This window comes from Spermophilus citellus (assembly GCF_964194105.1).
Source record: "Spermophilus citellus genome assembly, chromosome: 7".
In the NCBI taxonomy this organism is placed as follows: Eukaryota; Metazoa; Chordata; class Mammalia; order Rodentia; family Sciuridae; genus Spermophilus; species Spermophilus citellus.
Window position 1 is genome coordinate 31,679,373 of NC_138188.1, and position 15,223 is coordinate 31,694,595.

General features: G+C 49.9%; 1 protein-coding gene across 1 annotated transcript in view; it reads right to left on the minus strand.

Annotated features, from left to right (window-relative positions):
* The window catches only part of RAB6B (RAB6B, member RAS oncogene family), a 64,995-nt gene that overhangs the window by 22,653 nt on the left and 27,119 nt on the right, over positions 1 to 15,223 (minus strand). The window contains exon 2 of the mRNA XM_081300791.1: positions 11,087 to 11,145. Coding sequence (XP_081156917.1) covers positions 11,087 to 11,145 — 59 coding nt within the window. The remainder of the gene's footprint in view (positions 1 to 11,086; positions 11,146 to 15,223) is intronic.

Genomic DNA, 15,223 nt, shown 5'->3' on the forward strand with positions numbered 1-15,223 from the left:
CCACAGTTTTAGTGATGAAGAAATTAAAGGACTGATTGCAAAATTACCACAGCTGCCAGAAAATCTTGGAGGAGGCTGGGGATGTGGCTCCGTGATAGAGCTCTTGCCTAGCATGCACGAGGCCCTGAGTTCCAACCCCAGTACTGTGAAATAAATCCTGGAGACGAGAAAGCTACAGAGAAGGGACCCCAAAGTCTGCAAATAGATGCTGCCCCAAGCAGCCTACTGGAGACTAAAAACAAAAGACAATAAATAAATAAAAATAAATATAAAAAATCCAAACAGGACTTTCAGTTGCTGCCTATCACAAGGGAGAGAACTGAGAAATGGGGGGATCCAAACAATTTAACTGCCTGCTGAAAAAACCAGTTCTTGTCAAACAAGGCAAGTAGAGTTCATGGTCTTAATCACAACGTGGAGGCTATAACCTCAAATTCCTACGCGTAGCAAATGAGAGGAAAATGTGAGCCATACTCAAGAACAAAGAGAATAAATGGAGCCCAACCCTGAGCTGACCCAGATGTTAAAAGTAGCAATAATTATATTACAACTGTTAATGTTATTACACTCAAATATATGAAGAAAATTATGCTTATAATGAAGGCACGGATTCAAACATTTCAGCAAAGAGAAACTATAAAGAAGAATTGGATGCAAAATTTAGAACTGAGAGATCAATAAATGAATTTAGAAATTACTGCTGGGTTTAACAGTAAATTGGAGAGTACAGCTGTAACAGACAGAGAAGCTAAAACAGATCAATAGAAATTATCCAAAAGGAAGCACAGAGAGAAAAGAAATTGAAAAAATTCCCTCATAGAGCCTTGATAATTCGTAGCACAATATCAAACAGTTTAATTGCAGTCCCAGAAAAGGATAGGAAGGATGGAACACAAAATTGTTTTGAAGACATAATGGCCAAAAGTTTCCTAAATTCATAAATAAAAAGCTACATTTACACATTCAAGAAACTTGGTAATTAAGTAGGATTAAACAAACAAACAAAAATATAGGTGTGGTGGCACACGCCTGTAATCCCAGTGGCTGGGGAGGCTGAGGCAGGAGGACTGCAAGTTCAAAGTCAGCCTCAGCAAAAAAAAAAAAAAAACAAAAAACAAAAAAACGAAGCACTAAGCAACTCAGTGAGACCTTGTCTCTAAATAAAATGCAAAATAGGGTGGGGGATCAGTGGCTCAGTGGCCCTGAGTTCAATCCCCAGTCCCCTGCCCCCCAAAATCAATTCACATCAAAGTCCAATTGCTGGAACCAAATACAAAGATCAGATCTTACAAACAGCCAGAGAAAAATGAGACATGGCACGCAAGGGAATGATGACAGGGATGACAGCCGACAGAAAAACTGGGAGGCCAGCACAGCAGAGTGACATCACTAAGGTGCCGGCAGAAAGAATAAGTGGACTCGGATTACTAAATGCAGAAAAAATATTCTTCAAAAGTGGAGGTAAAATCAAAACATTTTTAGGTAAATGAAAACAAAGAAACTGTGGCCTGCAGCACTTCAAAAAAAAAAAAATGTTAAAGGACATGGTTCAGCCTGAAGGGAAAAGATACTAACAGGAACTAGGAATTCTGTAAGAATTAAGAGCTTTAGAAAGATAAACACCTGGGTCAAAGCTTGGTGTGGTGGTGCACACCTATAATCCCAGTAACTGGGGAGGCCGAGACAGGAGGATTTGCAAGTTCAAGGCTTGTCTGGGCGACTTAGCAAGACTCTGTCTCAAAATAAAAAGGGCTAGGGATGTAGCTCAGTGGTAGAGCAACCCTGGGTCCAATCCCCAGTATGGGAAAGAAACACAAACCTCGGCTAGGGCAGTAAAGGCAAGAGACCATCTGTTTTAGGTAAAAGCCAGGTCTTCGAGCACCCTGAGGTGTGAAGCCCCACATTTCCTTGAGAAAAAAAGAAAAAAGATTCAGGTCCGGTGGACTGTGTAGGGAAGTCGGGGAGAGGACAAGATGGAGCCTGAGAACTGGGTAAAGCCAGAGGGATTTCCTATGTAGCCAGGGTTTTAGGAAAGCAATTCTGGTTGAAGAATGGGATAAAGGCAAGAAAGATAAACCAGAACCTGCTGCAAGTTCTAGAAGATAGGCAAGGGGAGAGGTTGGGGAGGAAGGGCAGCTTGCAGATGATGCCTAGGACAGGTGGACAGAGAGGCTGGGTGCACCGAGACATGGGACCTTTAACAAGAAAGCCAGGGCAGGAGACTTGCCTGGCTGAGAACACCATCTCCATTGAACAGATGACAAACAGGGGCTTACACAAAAAGAAAGCTATTTTCCCAAGGTCTCACGGCAAGTCAGCAAAGTTGCAAGGACTACGCTGGGATTTCTTGGATGCTAACTCATGGGTTTTGGGTGGAGAAAATACAGGATGACTTTCATGGTCTGGCTCCTTTAAGACACATCCCAGCTAGGGTATCCTCTAGGGGATGGTCCCAGACGTTGCTTCTCTGGAGGCCACTGCAACCAAACTGCAAGAACTAATGAAAAGGGACTATGTTTGGATGTCGTGCATGCCACCAGAGTAGAGAGACATGAAGCTGATGATCTCACAGGGGATGGGTGCAGTCCAGGAGTGGTTTGGGGAAGTAGCTAGGCTGAGCACCCATGAGATGGTTAAGATCAAAGCCGATGGGCACCTGGGGTTCCCGGGGATGTTGGGCTCTGTCTGGAAGACCTATTCTGCTGGGTCTTCCAGGTTCTGTCTTGTGCCAACTCGGACCCTTGCAGGCTGTTGGCTTTGGCTGCTGTGTCCACTTTCTACAGAATGGTTTCAACAGGGGAGCCCGAGTAGGTTGGCCTCAAACTTTAGAGGTCCGTGAGGGTCTGCTTCACAAATTGCCATGTGAGGAGAACCTCTGTCTTGCCATGAGACACCCTACCTGCCAAGCCATTTCATGTGCCATTTTGCAGGCTGGCCCACGGAAACTCTCCATTCTAAACCTGACCATTGTCCCTGCCTTACTGCATCAACTCGCTCAAATGGCAGCAACATCTGGCTGACCAAGAAAACCCTGGAGCTTCTTATGATTCCAATGTTGTATGCCCACCAGACCACTGGGACCCAGAAGAACTGGCAGAGCACACTGAAAACAGACCAGGACCCCCACCCAGATCCACTGGAGTGTGACCCTTGGCCAGCTGCATGGTAGCTCCTCTGCATCTAGCTGTGGTTTGTCCCGGGAGGCACTGACAGGCAGCCTAGATTTGTTGACAGATGTGTTGACAGATGTGAAAGAGAATGAGAGAACGAGAGAGAGAACTAATGAGCTCCATCAACATCTCTGTGATAGCTATCTTTATTTTCCCTGCCCTCCATTCCTTATGGCACTGATTTTTTTTTTTCCTCCTTGGCCTCTGTAGTATGCTTGTATCTGTGGCTGTCACTTCAGGTCCACTTTGGAGGACTATGGAGTCACCAGACAAAAAGAACTAACTACGCGGATAGGCCGCACCCTTCCACAAAAGGCCCAGCCACCTTGGTGATTCCCTGTGATCTGTCACAGGTACCCTCCCTCTCAAAGGTGAACAGAGCTCACACAGGCATGCACTGATGACATGTGGGTATGAACTGCATGAGCAGATATGTGGATGAGTGGGGACACACAAGTTCATGTTTTATCTGCACATGGGGGCATGCATCTGTGGGTATGCATGGGTGCATTATACTTGTGTAGATATGAGAATATGGGAGCATGGGGGTGGGGCTTCTTCTTTGAAGATGAAGCCCAGATCCATGATATGCACATAGCCCCTCAGTGTACCAGGGCCTAGGTGATCAGGAGCCTTCACAGGCCACTTAGGGCAGGGAGCACATATCTGTCAACAAACCTAGGCTGCCCATCAGTGCCTCCCAGGACAGACCACGGCGAGCTGCAGAGGAGCTACCATGCAGCTGGCAGGGTGCCACACTCCAATGGACCTGGGTGGGCTCATGTGCCCACGGGCCCAGTCTGTTTTCAATGAGATCGACTGCTGCTCTGGTGGGTCTGAGTGGTCTGATGGGCTTAGAAGAACCAGATGGAGAGTATCTTGGAAAAGTGGGCTTAGCCTTTCTTGCCCTGTTTCCTCACCTCTAACAACCACAGGGACAGCTACAGCTTTCCTAAGGATTGTTGGACCAAATGAGTTAGACTACCTGACGGTATTCTGTATTCTCTACTATGCGGCATTAAACAAAAATGAAGACCTGTTATTAGTGACCAAATGACCCAGGGATTTCCAAGCGGATCTGCAAAACCCAGCCCACGGAGATCCTCCAACAACGTCTCCCAGTCTGATCATGTGTAATGGCCTTGTGGAGTGATCTTCAAGACAAGAGCAAACTGTGAGCCAGTATGTCTGGGAAAGGGTACATATTCCTGCTCCTAGTGGAGGGTCTCTGCAGTAGAGGACCTCTCCTGCTGCCATATCTAAGAGTGCTTGTCATCCCTATTAGCATCCCTCTAAACTAGTGTTCCCAGGGCTTCAGGAAAGACTTACCTTCAGAAAGATAAATCCTAAAAGAGACCAACCCCCTTTCCTAGCTTGTAGTACAGTCTTGGTCAAAGTAGTATTCTGTTTTTCATTTTTATGTTGTGAGGTATGGAGCAAATTATTTTTGCTGGTAACTATTCCACAGGGTGGAAAACACAGGATATCAAGACCACATGAGCAGGAGACTTGACTCTGAGGAGTCTCCTGCTGGTCCGGGATCCCCATGACTCTCTCCTCACCCCTCTGCACCCATGCTGCCTGCACCTGCTACCTGCTACCAGGTCTTCTGAAAGTACTGGGCTGCACTTTGCTGAAATTAGGTTGCCCCAAACCTGGCAACACTTATTTATTCCTATCCTAACTGTGTGCTTGCAAACAGCACTAAGAAAAATGGCAGCTACTTTATTTTATCCAAAATGCAGGGAATCTTAGAGATTTCACAGCTGCACCCACCTTTATCTTCTTCTGAACACGGTGTTAAGCAGTATCCACAGGGGTTCAAGATGTGCTTTGCACAGAAAGGATGGTTCATTACACACCTCCCTCTGCACAGAACTGCTAATGGCCCAGCTGATTCCTGAGCAGAGAGCTCTCGAAGGCACTGACTGAAATTTTTTGGCTATGTGCATTTATTCTGAGATATAATTTTTGCATCCCTATTCTGACAAGATACAGTAAAAAAAAAAAGTCTGCAGTGGAAATCTGAATGGTAATTTACATAAGTTGACTCAAGATTCTCTTCTTTGGAAAAGAAATGATGAAAAGGCATGTATGTGTCTTCTTTCAGCCTTGGCGAGGCCTGGGCTGAGGACTGGGGAAGCATCCATAAGTGGCGGAAAGCAGCTGGGCATGACAAGCCCTTGACAATGAAGCTGCTGTTCCGGCTCTGCACCACCAAACATCAGATGAAAGTATTCGGGTAAAGTCATGCAAAACAGCATGCAAATGAGTCTGGCAAAACTTAAGGTTTCAGACTGGCAAGTGGGCACTTTGTGGGGGAAGAGATGGCAGCCTTTGGAAAACATGTTGGGCAAGGTCTCTTCTGGTCAAAAGCTCTGAGTATGCCCTGGGGGAGGGGAGGTTGGCTCCTGAGGCCCCCCGAGCAGGTACCTGGCTTCTTTCAAAGTCTGCGGTGGCCAATTTAACTTATCGGTCACTCTTTAATTTCCTGACGCTGGTCTGAACATCAAGCAAATGATACATACTTTCAAACTTTAAACAAGGGCTTATTCACATCAAAATCAGTCAGTCCCTTCAAAGCCACACCCATGTCCAGGGATGCATGGCTTGAAGCTCCCTGAGAGCTCTCCTGAAGGGGGGACAACTGGGTCCAGGTAGGCCAGCCCTCCTTCAGCTCTTAGAGTGAAAGAGGTTCCAGGTGGTGGCTTTAAGGGCATCTGAGAACTTACCTGTGTGTAACCTGCACACTGAATTAGGAAGTCTGGGTGACATCTGGGGCAGAGGATTGCATCAGGGGTCCATTTAGCTCCTCAAATGCATTAGCTGGTGCCCCTGGCAATGTCCTATGCCCTTACTTGATTCTGCCTTAGAGACTCTAAAACTAAACTCTGCTGTCTCAGCCTCTCTAGAGGCTAAGGGTGCTCGTGTGACCTGATTCTGGCCATTAAGACAGAAGCAGCAATCGGCTCAAGGAGAGATTCCAGCAAAACTCTTGCTTTCTTTTTCTGCCCTGAATGTGGACATGAGGTCTGAAGCAGCAGCCGCCAATATGCAGGAAGATGGGTGCCCGCGTGCCAAGGAGATGGAGCAGGATCAGAGCAAGAGCCCCGGGGCCTGACAGCATCACCACACAGGGTGCCAACCCAAATTCCATCACGACTTCTGCACCCAGAAAGCCTTTCCTTGTGGAAGCCACAGCCATCTTTCTGAATTAAAGGGTGACCCACATTCCTACTTATAATGACTGATAAAAGGGAAGGAAAGGCAGAGGAGAAGAGGGAGGGAAAGGAAAGATGTTGGAGCCTGGGCAAGGTGACGTAGAGAGCAGTCAATGTCCAGAGGAGCACCTGGATGGGTGGCAGGGCACAGGTGAGTCTCTGAGGATGGGGTCATCTTTCCCCAGTGACTGGCATTTCGATTTCACTATATAAGAATGTTGCCTCACATTTTGACATTAGCACCTGGCGGAAACAGGGACAGGACCTTCTACTGCCCTCACAGAGTAAGATCGCCATGTTGCCAGGGATCAAGCACATCTGGGAGAGCTGCAAAGCATCGTACAATTGCACATGTAAGGTTTCGACACACACGCATTTCGGACACACAGGCAAGTTATTGTTAGTTTCACTCCATCACTATCAATTTAGTTTGTTTTGGAGTTGCAGTTATTTTTGTTTTGGCTTTTCCATAACATATAATAATGCACATTTGTATTGAGAGCACTCTGGCCCATACTGTTCCATCATCTAGACTACGTGAGCTATGCTTTTAATACAAATTAACCATATTCCCGTTGTGGATGTAGCTTGATGTTAGAGTACTTGCCTTGCCTGGGCAAGGCTCTGGGTTCAATCCCTAGGATTGCACAAATAAAATAACCACAATCCTACTTCTACAGTTTTGAGGCCACTGGTCTAGGTGATGTGGAGGTAAAAGGCCACTCAATTTCCAGGTTAAAAAATGCAATCCTGGAGCTGGGGATATGGCTCAAGCAGTAGCGCGCTCGCCTGGCATGCGTGCGGCCCGGGTTCAATCCTCAGCACCACATACAAACAAAGATGTTGTGTCCGCCGGAAACTAAAAAAAATAAATAAATATTAAAAATTCTCTCTCTCTCTCTCTCTTTCTTTAAAAAAAAGTGCAATCCTAAGAAACTGAAGGGCTTGGCCAGAGACTCCCAGTTTCATGACAGACCTGGGATTGGAACCTGGGCCTCCTCTGTTGGCCTCCTTGCATGCATGGTGCTGGAGACTGAACTCAGAGCCTGAATGCCTCCTTTTAAAGGAGACAAAAGAGCTGGAGTGGGTCAAGGGACACGCTGAGTCCTTTTCCTTTGTGTGCCCCTCACTCTGACCTCCTGGAATGTGGTAAGGCCCTGTTGCTGTCTCCCCAGGGTGCTGGGGTGATTATCTGGATATCACATGCAAACAGCTAGTATCTCGGGTTCTATCAAGGCCTCTTGAGTGGCACTTCACCCCCTCTCTACATCCTGTTCCAGGAAACTCATCAGTTCTTACGGTGTTTGGAGTCCACGTTCTCCCCAGCCTCTCACAGGTGGCCCCAAGAAGCCACTTTCAAATATCTTAGTTGCTGGACCCTTATTCAGTTGGAATCCGTCCTCTTTGTGTTGACATCACTGATATTCTTTCAGGGTAACCTGGGATTCACATCCAGGGCCATGTCCAGCTGCAGATCTGCTAGGAGCCAGAACCCAGGCAGGAGCAATGATGAAAGCCAGGGACAGGGCCACTCAGCCGCCCAGGGTAGGCGTGAGCTGCCCCTGAGTAGTCACAGTGCTCACAGCAGACACCACTGCTGTCACCCAGGTACCATCCTGCTCACCCGCCCCTTCCACATTAGCACCTCAGCGTGAAGAGTGCTGAGTGCTAGTGGCGGGGTCCCTTGGGTGTGAGGAGTTGCAGACAAGGTGGGGATGGATGCTTCCCGGAGAGGAGGCTGGGAGCAGGTGGGGAGACAAGGAGGACTCACTGCAGCCACTGGATGGAGGCAGGAAGGTATGCAGACGGAAGAAGCAGTATTTAGGGAGGGCCACCAGGTATCAGGACCCAGATGCTGGGTGTCCATGTGTGCACATGTGCGTGACCCCACCTTGTAGAGGAGGTGCAGTTTGTCTGATGAGAGGCCAGTCAGTGCCCAGAGGTGGGGGTAGGGGAGCTCTGTGGCCACTGCAGGGAGCCCATGGTCTGGAAGAGGCAGGAGACTCAGAGGAGCCCAATCAGGGACTGTTGTTGTGGGGGATGATGGGGATGTCACCATTCAGGGGCACAAATTGTGGGAAGGTTAAGTTCATCCCCCAAAGCCCTTGGGGGTCCTGTCTACTTCCCATACACCTCCGCTACCACACTGAGACAAACAAAATAAAATAACAGGCCTCTCCCATCTCCAGAGGATTCATTAAAACCAGCCTGTGTGTGCAGAGCTGGGGCCCAGCTTCCCAGCCTAATTACCATTTTAAAGGATGTTAGGAAAGGATTCCACCTGCGCCAGAAAAAAAAAATAAGTCAGAAAGCCCTACAATGGAGAGGGCGGCTGTCTCCCTGGGATTTCTCTTGTCTTTCTTGCCCTGACATTGAGTGAGGCCTCGGGGCCTCTCAGTCTGATGAGGTCTAAAAACCCTGACTGGCAGAGCCTCTTCAAGCCAGCTCTGTGCCCCTGGCATCTACGACACCATCTATGGCCAGGCCCTCTCCTGGGCCCGGCAATACAGTGGTGCTCCAAGGGCATCCTGGCCTCCACCAGGCCAGAAGCACAGAGGAGCCGCCCTAGAGTCAGGAGGTTGAGTTAGCCGTGGGACAAGTAGTATCAGGGTGGCAAGCAGAGCATGGCAGGCCTCGCTGCCCAGCAAGCATTTGCTCTCAGCCACGTGAGTCAGCGGACAGGAAGGGAGTGGAAAGAGCATTTTAGCAGTGACAGCCATGGTGTATGTGTGTGTGGGGGGGGTGACAGTACCACTGTCAGGGAGTGTCATGCAGAGAGGCCACCGAGCTGTAGGTAGTGGGCTGCCCAACTATAGATACTTGACAATAATGGGTACAAGAAAGTAATGGGGTGGCCTGGAGACAGAGGTGGGGTAAGAGCACAGAAGTTCTGCTCATCACTGTCCAAAACACCAAGCAGCCCCAAATCCCATTGTTCTCCACGGGATGCTAACAGGAGGTATGCTAAGTAACTTAATATTAAAAATATACAACAATATATGAGATCATATAAATTTGCGCGTGCACATACACACACACACAGTATCAAGTCAGACTTTGGAAGGAGGCTGTTCGATAGGGCTATCCCCTCTGATGCAGGAGAAGCCCCCTTATGAACTAGAGAGGCTCCTGGGAGCCTATGGGGTACAAAGCCCTTCCCTGGGGAGGATGTGACTATGGGGCCAAGACCAAAGCCCTGGCCTAGGGCTGTGTGTCACTCAGGACCTCTTTCCCCAAGCTTCCTGTTCTTCACCAAGGTCAATTCCTATCTGGTCCATGGTGATCCAGTGTCTCAGACCACAGCAGAATACGAGTAAACAGGGAGGCTGACGGGGGCTCTCTGAGGGTATCTGAGACAAGAAGGACTGGTCCAGAGGGACAGGCAGCCTAAAAAAGCAGCACAGAACTACTCTGCACCCTCTGTAAGGTCAGCAATAGGGAAGGACATTCTTAGAACAGCAGTCCCCCCGTGAGTCTATAGATATTTGTCCTTGAGAACTCCATGATAAAGGGATTCCATGATCAAACACCTAATCACATTTGCTTTCAGCAAATCAAAGCACACACTGAGGAAGGAAAGACCCTGAGAAGTCCTGCAGCAGGCAGTCACTCCTGCTCCCTGGAGTTCCCAGCTCCACACACACTCTGAGCCACCACCCTCCTTGTGTTTTTTTTTTTTTTTTTCCCAAGTAACACCTACTAACGTTTCTTGGAATTAGTATCCCACAAAGCCCATTAGCTTAGAGAAATGCATTACTATTTGTTTCTATCCTAAGGAAGAAAACAGTGTCCCCCCAGCCTAAAAATAGTATAAATGATTAAGTTTGGTGCCTTTTGCAAAAAGCTGTGGTTGCAAGAGAACCACTTGTGCAAACCTCTTCTCACAAGAAGGGTGCTAGGCAAGATTACTACTGTCCTCAATTGCTCAGCTTTTGAGCCACCTGTCAGCCTGTGGTTGACCTCAGAACACCATTCCAGAGCCAAGAGCCCCAGAGGTCATGCCATTCAACCTTCTGCCCACATAGGGCAGAGCAGGGCCACCACACAAGCCTTTCCAGGAAGGAAGGGCTTCAGCAATGGTGTGTGTGTGTGTGTGTGTGTGTGTGTGTGTGTGTGTGTTGGAGTGAGTGTGTGTGCATATGCTTGTGTGTATTAAGGTGGTGTGTGAGAGAGGGTGTGTGTGAAAGGCTAAATGTGCAGGAGAGGTCTAAGGGTGGTAGTATGTGCACGTACGTGTGAGAGGAGTCTGGAGTGTGTGCATGGAAGGCCCCAGAAAACACAACCACACAAGGAGGAGCAAACTCTCCTAAAGCTCCGCATTCCACCCCTCCCATATTTTGGCTGGCTCCTCTTCCACCTGACTGCCCCTTTAAGTATCCAAACACTGTAATGGCTCAGCCTGTCCGTGAAGGCTGAGAGCACCCAGACTGAAATGTGTCCCCTCTCTGTGTTTAAGATTTCTCTCTGGAAAACATTTCCTTTCTGAGATCTAGATTTTTCAGAAAAATCTTTACTAGGCTGGGGACCAATACCCTGGGGGGAAGCTCCTCCAAAGCAAACAGATACCCCAGGAACCTGGGGCCATCCCACTCTGATCCCAGCTCAGCAAGCCCTGGAGAGAGGCTGGCTGTGGTCACTCGGCCATGGACACGGATGAGGGGTGGGCGGGGTGGAGGCGGGCCTCCAGGACCTCACCTGGTATGTGTTGTCGAAGCTGTCATACATGAACCTCGTGATCAGAGACGTCTTTCCAACTGCAAAACAAGAAGAGAGGTGTTCAGCCATAAGCAGAGCCGAGCAGCCAAGGTCTTCAAACACATCGTACAAAACAGGTCACAAGTCAAAAAGCCCAGAGGGGATGCTGAGTTGACACACCGAAGTGGGAGGCTGGTCCCAGGGAGGGACCTTGAGGTGAGGTGGCAAGTGTTTATGACAGGTGGGGCTGCAGGGCAGTTCCTGCCAGGCAAAGAGGCCACCCAGTGCCCCATGAATTCCCACTACCCAGACCCAGGTTTCCTTGACCCAGAGGGCCCGAATGATGCAACAGCCAAAGAATCAGAGCAAGTGGAACAAACAAGCTGCTCCTCACACCTGCCTGTGTCCACCCGCACTTCCCACCTTGTGGCTGGTCAGAGGTCATGGAATCCTGCTCTTTAGTTCCCACTCATTCAGCCTGGGTGTCGGTGGGAAAGAGGGCTTTCCAGAGACCAGGGGCCATTTCCCAGGGTCTTCCTCCCTAGCATGTGCCTGACCATCTAGCTCAGCCAAGGATCTCTGGCATCCCTGGACCCCGACAGGCAAATGCCAAGAGGATGGATCCCCAGGCACTGTGACAAGTGCAGGCTCACCCACACATCTGCAAGTGCAAACGCGCAGGTGGTGACATCCCAACTGAGCATGCGGGTAGGGCCGAGAGAAGCCAGGGTGTCTCCTGAGAGTCCCACAAATGTGGCTAATTTCCCAAACCACAGGGTTTGGCTTTTGACCTAACCCTATGCAGGTGCCCTGGGGCCTGGCGGTGGCAGAAATGCCAACTGCTGCATTTTTAGCCATCTGGGAGGGGAAGAAGCTTGGTAAAGGGACATTTGCTCGCTCAAGCCCTGCATGGACTACTTCCCCATACTGTCCCACCATGGCCCTGTCCTGGTCCTGGGAGGCTCAGAGGGCACCAGCCAGGCTGAGCTGGCACAGAGCCCTTTCTGCTCTGGGCTGCAGGCTGCAGGTAACCCTGATGGGGAAAGCAAGGGAGTGTAGCTGAGAGCTCTCCACTCTGCACCGCCCATGTCCCAGCAGGGCTTCCATAGGCAGGGCAGGGATGGCCATCGCCATGATGGAGCGGGGCAACCCAACAGCGCCCCAGTTTTGAAGCCTCGGGAGTGTAACAGATGAGTCCCATCCTCTCTCAATGGTCAGGACTTGCCCAGGGAAAGACAGTGGTCTCTGGCCAGAAGAAGCATGTGAGAGGCTTGTGTTTGGAAGACTGAACTTTGCCCAGAATTGGTTATTTGAGTCCAAATCTTATCAGGATACTTTCTGTCACCTTAAGGTGACACCTTGAGGACCTCATTTTAAAAACTGACATAATAATATCACAGACATCAGAAGTACAAAGCACATAGGAAATGCTTAAAAATGGCAGGGAACTGAATAGCTGAGGCAGTTTCCAGAACACGGTAATGATGGCGGGGGCGGGGGTGGGGTGGGGCATACAACCACCATTGTTGTTCGATAAAGAATTTGACTTGTCTTTATCCCTGGTTCCTGAGAAGGGACTCAAAAGGCTTAGAATTTCCTGAGTAATAAGAGTGTCATTTTTATTCCTGGCCCCCCTTCCATCCCAGGAGTTGATGCTAATGAGATGACTGATAGTGGCCCTGGAGGACCTCAGGGTAGGGCCGTTAACCTTGTGATTAGGAGTTGGGGACTGGAGCCAGTCCTACCTCCAGGGAAGGGAGAGAGGCTGGGGACTGACTTCAATGCCATGGCCAGTGCTCAGTCAATCATGCCCACACAACAAAACCCAGTGAAACTCTGGACAGCCCTGTGGCACTTCCTTGCTGGTGGATGCACCGTGTGCCTGGGGTGGGGGTGGTGGTGACAGGTTCTGAGTCTCTGCATTAGGGACACTCTCAGACCTTGCCCTCTGTGCTCTTTTATTTGGCTGGTCCTGATTTATGGCCTTTAATAAAAACTGAAATCATAAGTAGAGTGCCATCCTGAGTCCTTTGTTGTTCAGCAAATTATTGAACCTGAGGGGTACTGGGAAAACCCTGAATTTGTAGTTCCTTGGTCAAGAGCATAGATGTTTTGGGAACCTCATTTGGTGACTGAAGTGAGGACAGTTCTAGAGATTGGGGGTCCTTAGAGTCTGAGGCCAACACTGGGTGGCGATTGTCAGAAATGAGTTACCAGATACCAGCTGGGATCAGAACGGCCATACTTCTTGAAGAACATCTCTGGGATGAGCAGTAATGCACCCCAAAGCTCTTCCCATTTCCCCCAGAAATAGCCCTGGGAACTTCTGATAGAAATTTGGCTAGAAAGAGCTTTCCAATGGCTTTAAATCTTCCCTTCAATTTCACAAGAAGGTGAGAAGTGGGGGGCTTCACACACATTGGGCATCGCCTCTGAGGCCACAGGTGGAGCTGGCTGGGAACTACTAAGGGGCCCACCGAGTTTTAGAAAAGTGGAGCATCCCTGAGCTAGCGAGGGGCAGGGAGAAACAGAAAAAGCATAGTATCCTCCCTTATGAGAGGCAGTGGAAAGTTCCCACCTCGTCAGGATCCCAGGGCCCAAGGCAAGTCCCCTAGGCAGTGACACGGGAATCTCACACCCCAGGGAAAAGGAGCAAGCTTCAGGGAGCCAGGTGGGGTGCTCCTCCCCCCCACAGAGGTTCTCCCCTGGAGTCAGTGAGTAGGGAGACAGGACGGTCAGTGGAATCCCCCAAAGCCACTAAAGAAATAGGAAGTTCATGGAGCTGCGGAGAATTTTAAATCCCTGCAATCCCCTCTAATGCCGAGCGGCCCATTCTTGTGAATGGCAGCTGGCAGCAATGGATGAGTACCGGCTGGCAGGATCAAGTTTGAGTGAAGGAGAAAAGTTGTTTACTGGGACTGTGCAGGAGGAACTTCGGTCCTGGCCAGTGTCGACATGTATGGGCATCTGCACATGTGACATGCGAACCCAGTCTTTATGGAGCATGTTCCAGCTACACGCTAGGCACCGTGCCAGACACAGACTTACACGACAGCAACACATAGAAGAGACGTGGCCCCTGCCCCCTGGACACATGAAGCCACCTCTTCTAGGCACCTTCTAGCTGCCCTCAGCTCTGAGCAGGTACTTGAGGCATCCTCAGTTTATAGCAGGGGAAGTACATTGACAGCCACTGGACCAGGGTCAGAGCTGAGAGGGACGGGGATGCTCCCGGCCCAAGCCCTCTTTGGCATCTGTGGCCAGGCTGGGTTTCAGAGCCCTGAAGGTTCATTACTGCCGCCACTACGAATGTCATGGAGCTCCAGGAATGGCCCCAACTAAGCCAAGGTTTCTTTTTCTTGGGACTGGTCAGAAACTAGGAACTGAGGCACCCTGGAGGGTTCAGGAAGTGAGGGTGAGCAGTGTAAATAGGGGAGACCCAGCACAGAGGGGCTCCTTCTTGCTTCACACTACTCCACAGGCCTGTTTCCCGTTTCTAAGAGCAGAAACTTTCTTCTTCCCCCTCCGAGGTCGCTCACACTCTCCACATAGCCAGGACGATGTGGCTCAGAACCCTGTCTCAAACTGTCAGCGTGGCTTGGCTGTTTAGATCCCCCCAAATGACATTACACTGTGCCCAAGGTCCCCTGAGGCTCTCCCATCTGCACTTCACCCACCAACCCAGCCTGTCCTCCTCCTCTCCAAAGTGCACTGCTAGTTAGAATGGAGCCTTTGAGGCCCACAGATGTGCCCTGGTCGCCCCCTACCCCCCATCCATCCCCTACATCCAGGAGAGATGGACTGGCCCCTCCCCCCAACCAGCCCCTCTGCTTGCAGATGGTTCGAGATGTGGTCAGCCCACCTTCTCCTCCTTCCAAGCCTTCCATGGCCCTCTGGGGCACACATCTGCACTTCTAATTGGTGTGTCCTGCCTCAGCCCCCATCTTGAGCAAGTCTGGGACTTCAGGGCCTCTGCCTTGACCTTGAACTCTGAGGCTCCTAGGCTAATCAGTTTGCAGGGCACTGACCAGCTCTTTGAGCAAAACATGGACAACATTTGGAAAGGTGTCCTTGGCTACTGGTCTCTGGGACACTTCCTAGGCCTGGGGCAGAGATTACTGAAAAGCACTCCTCTGG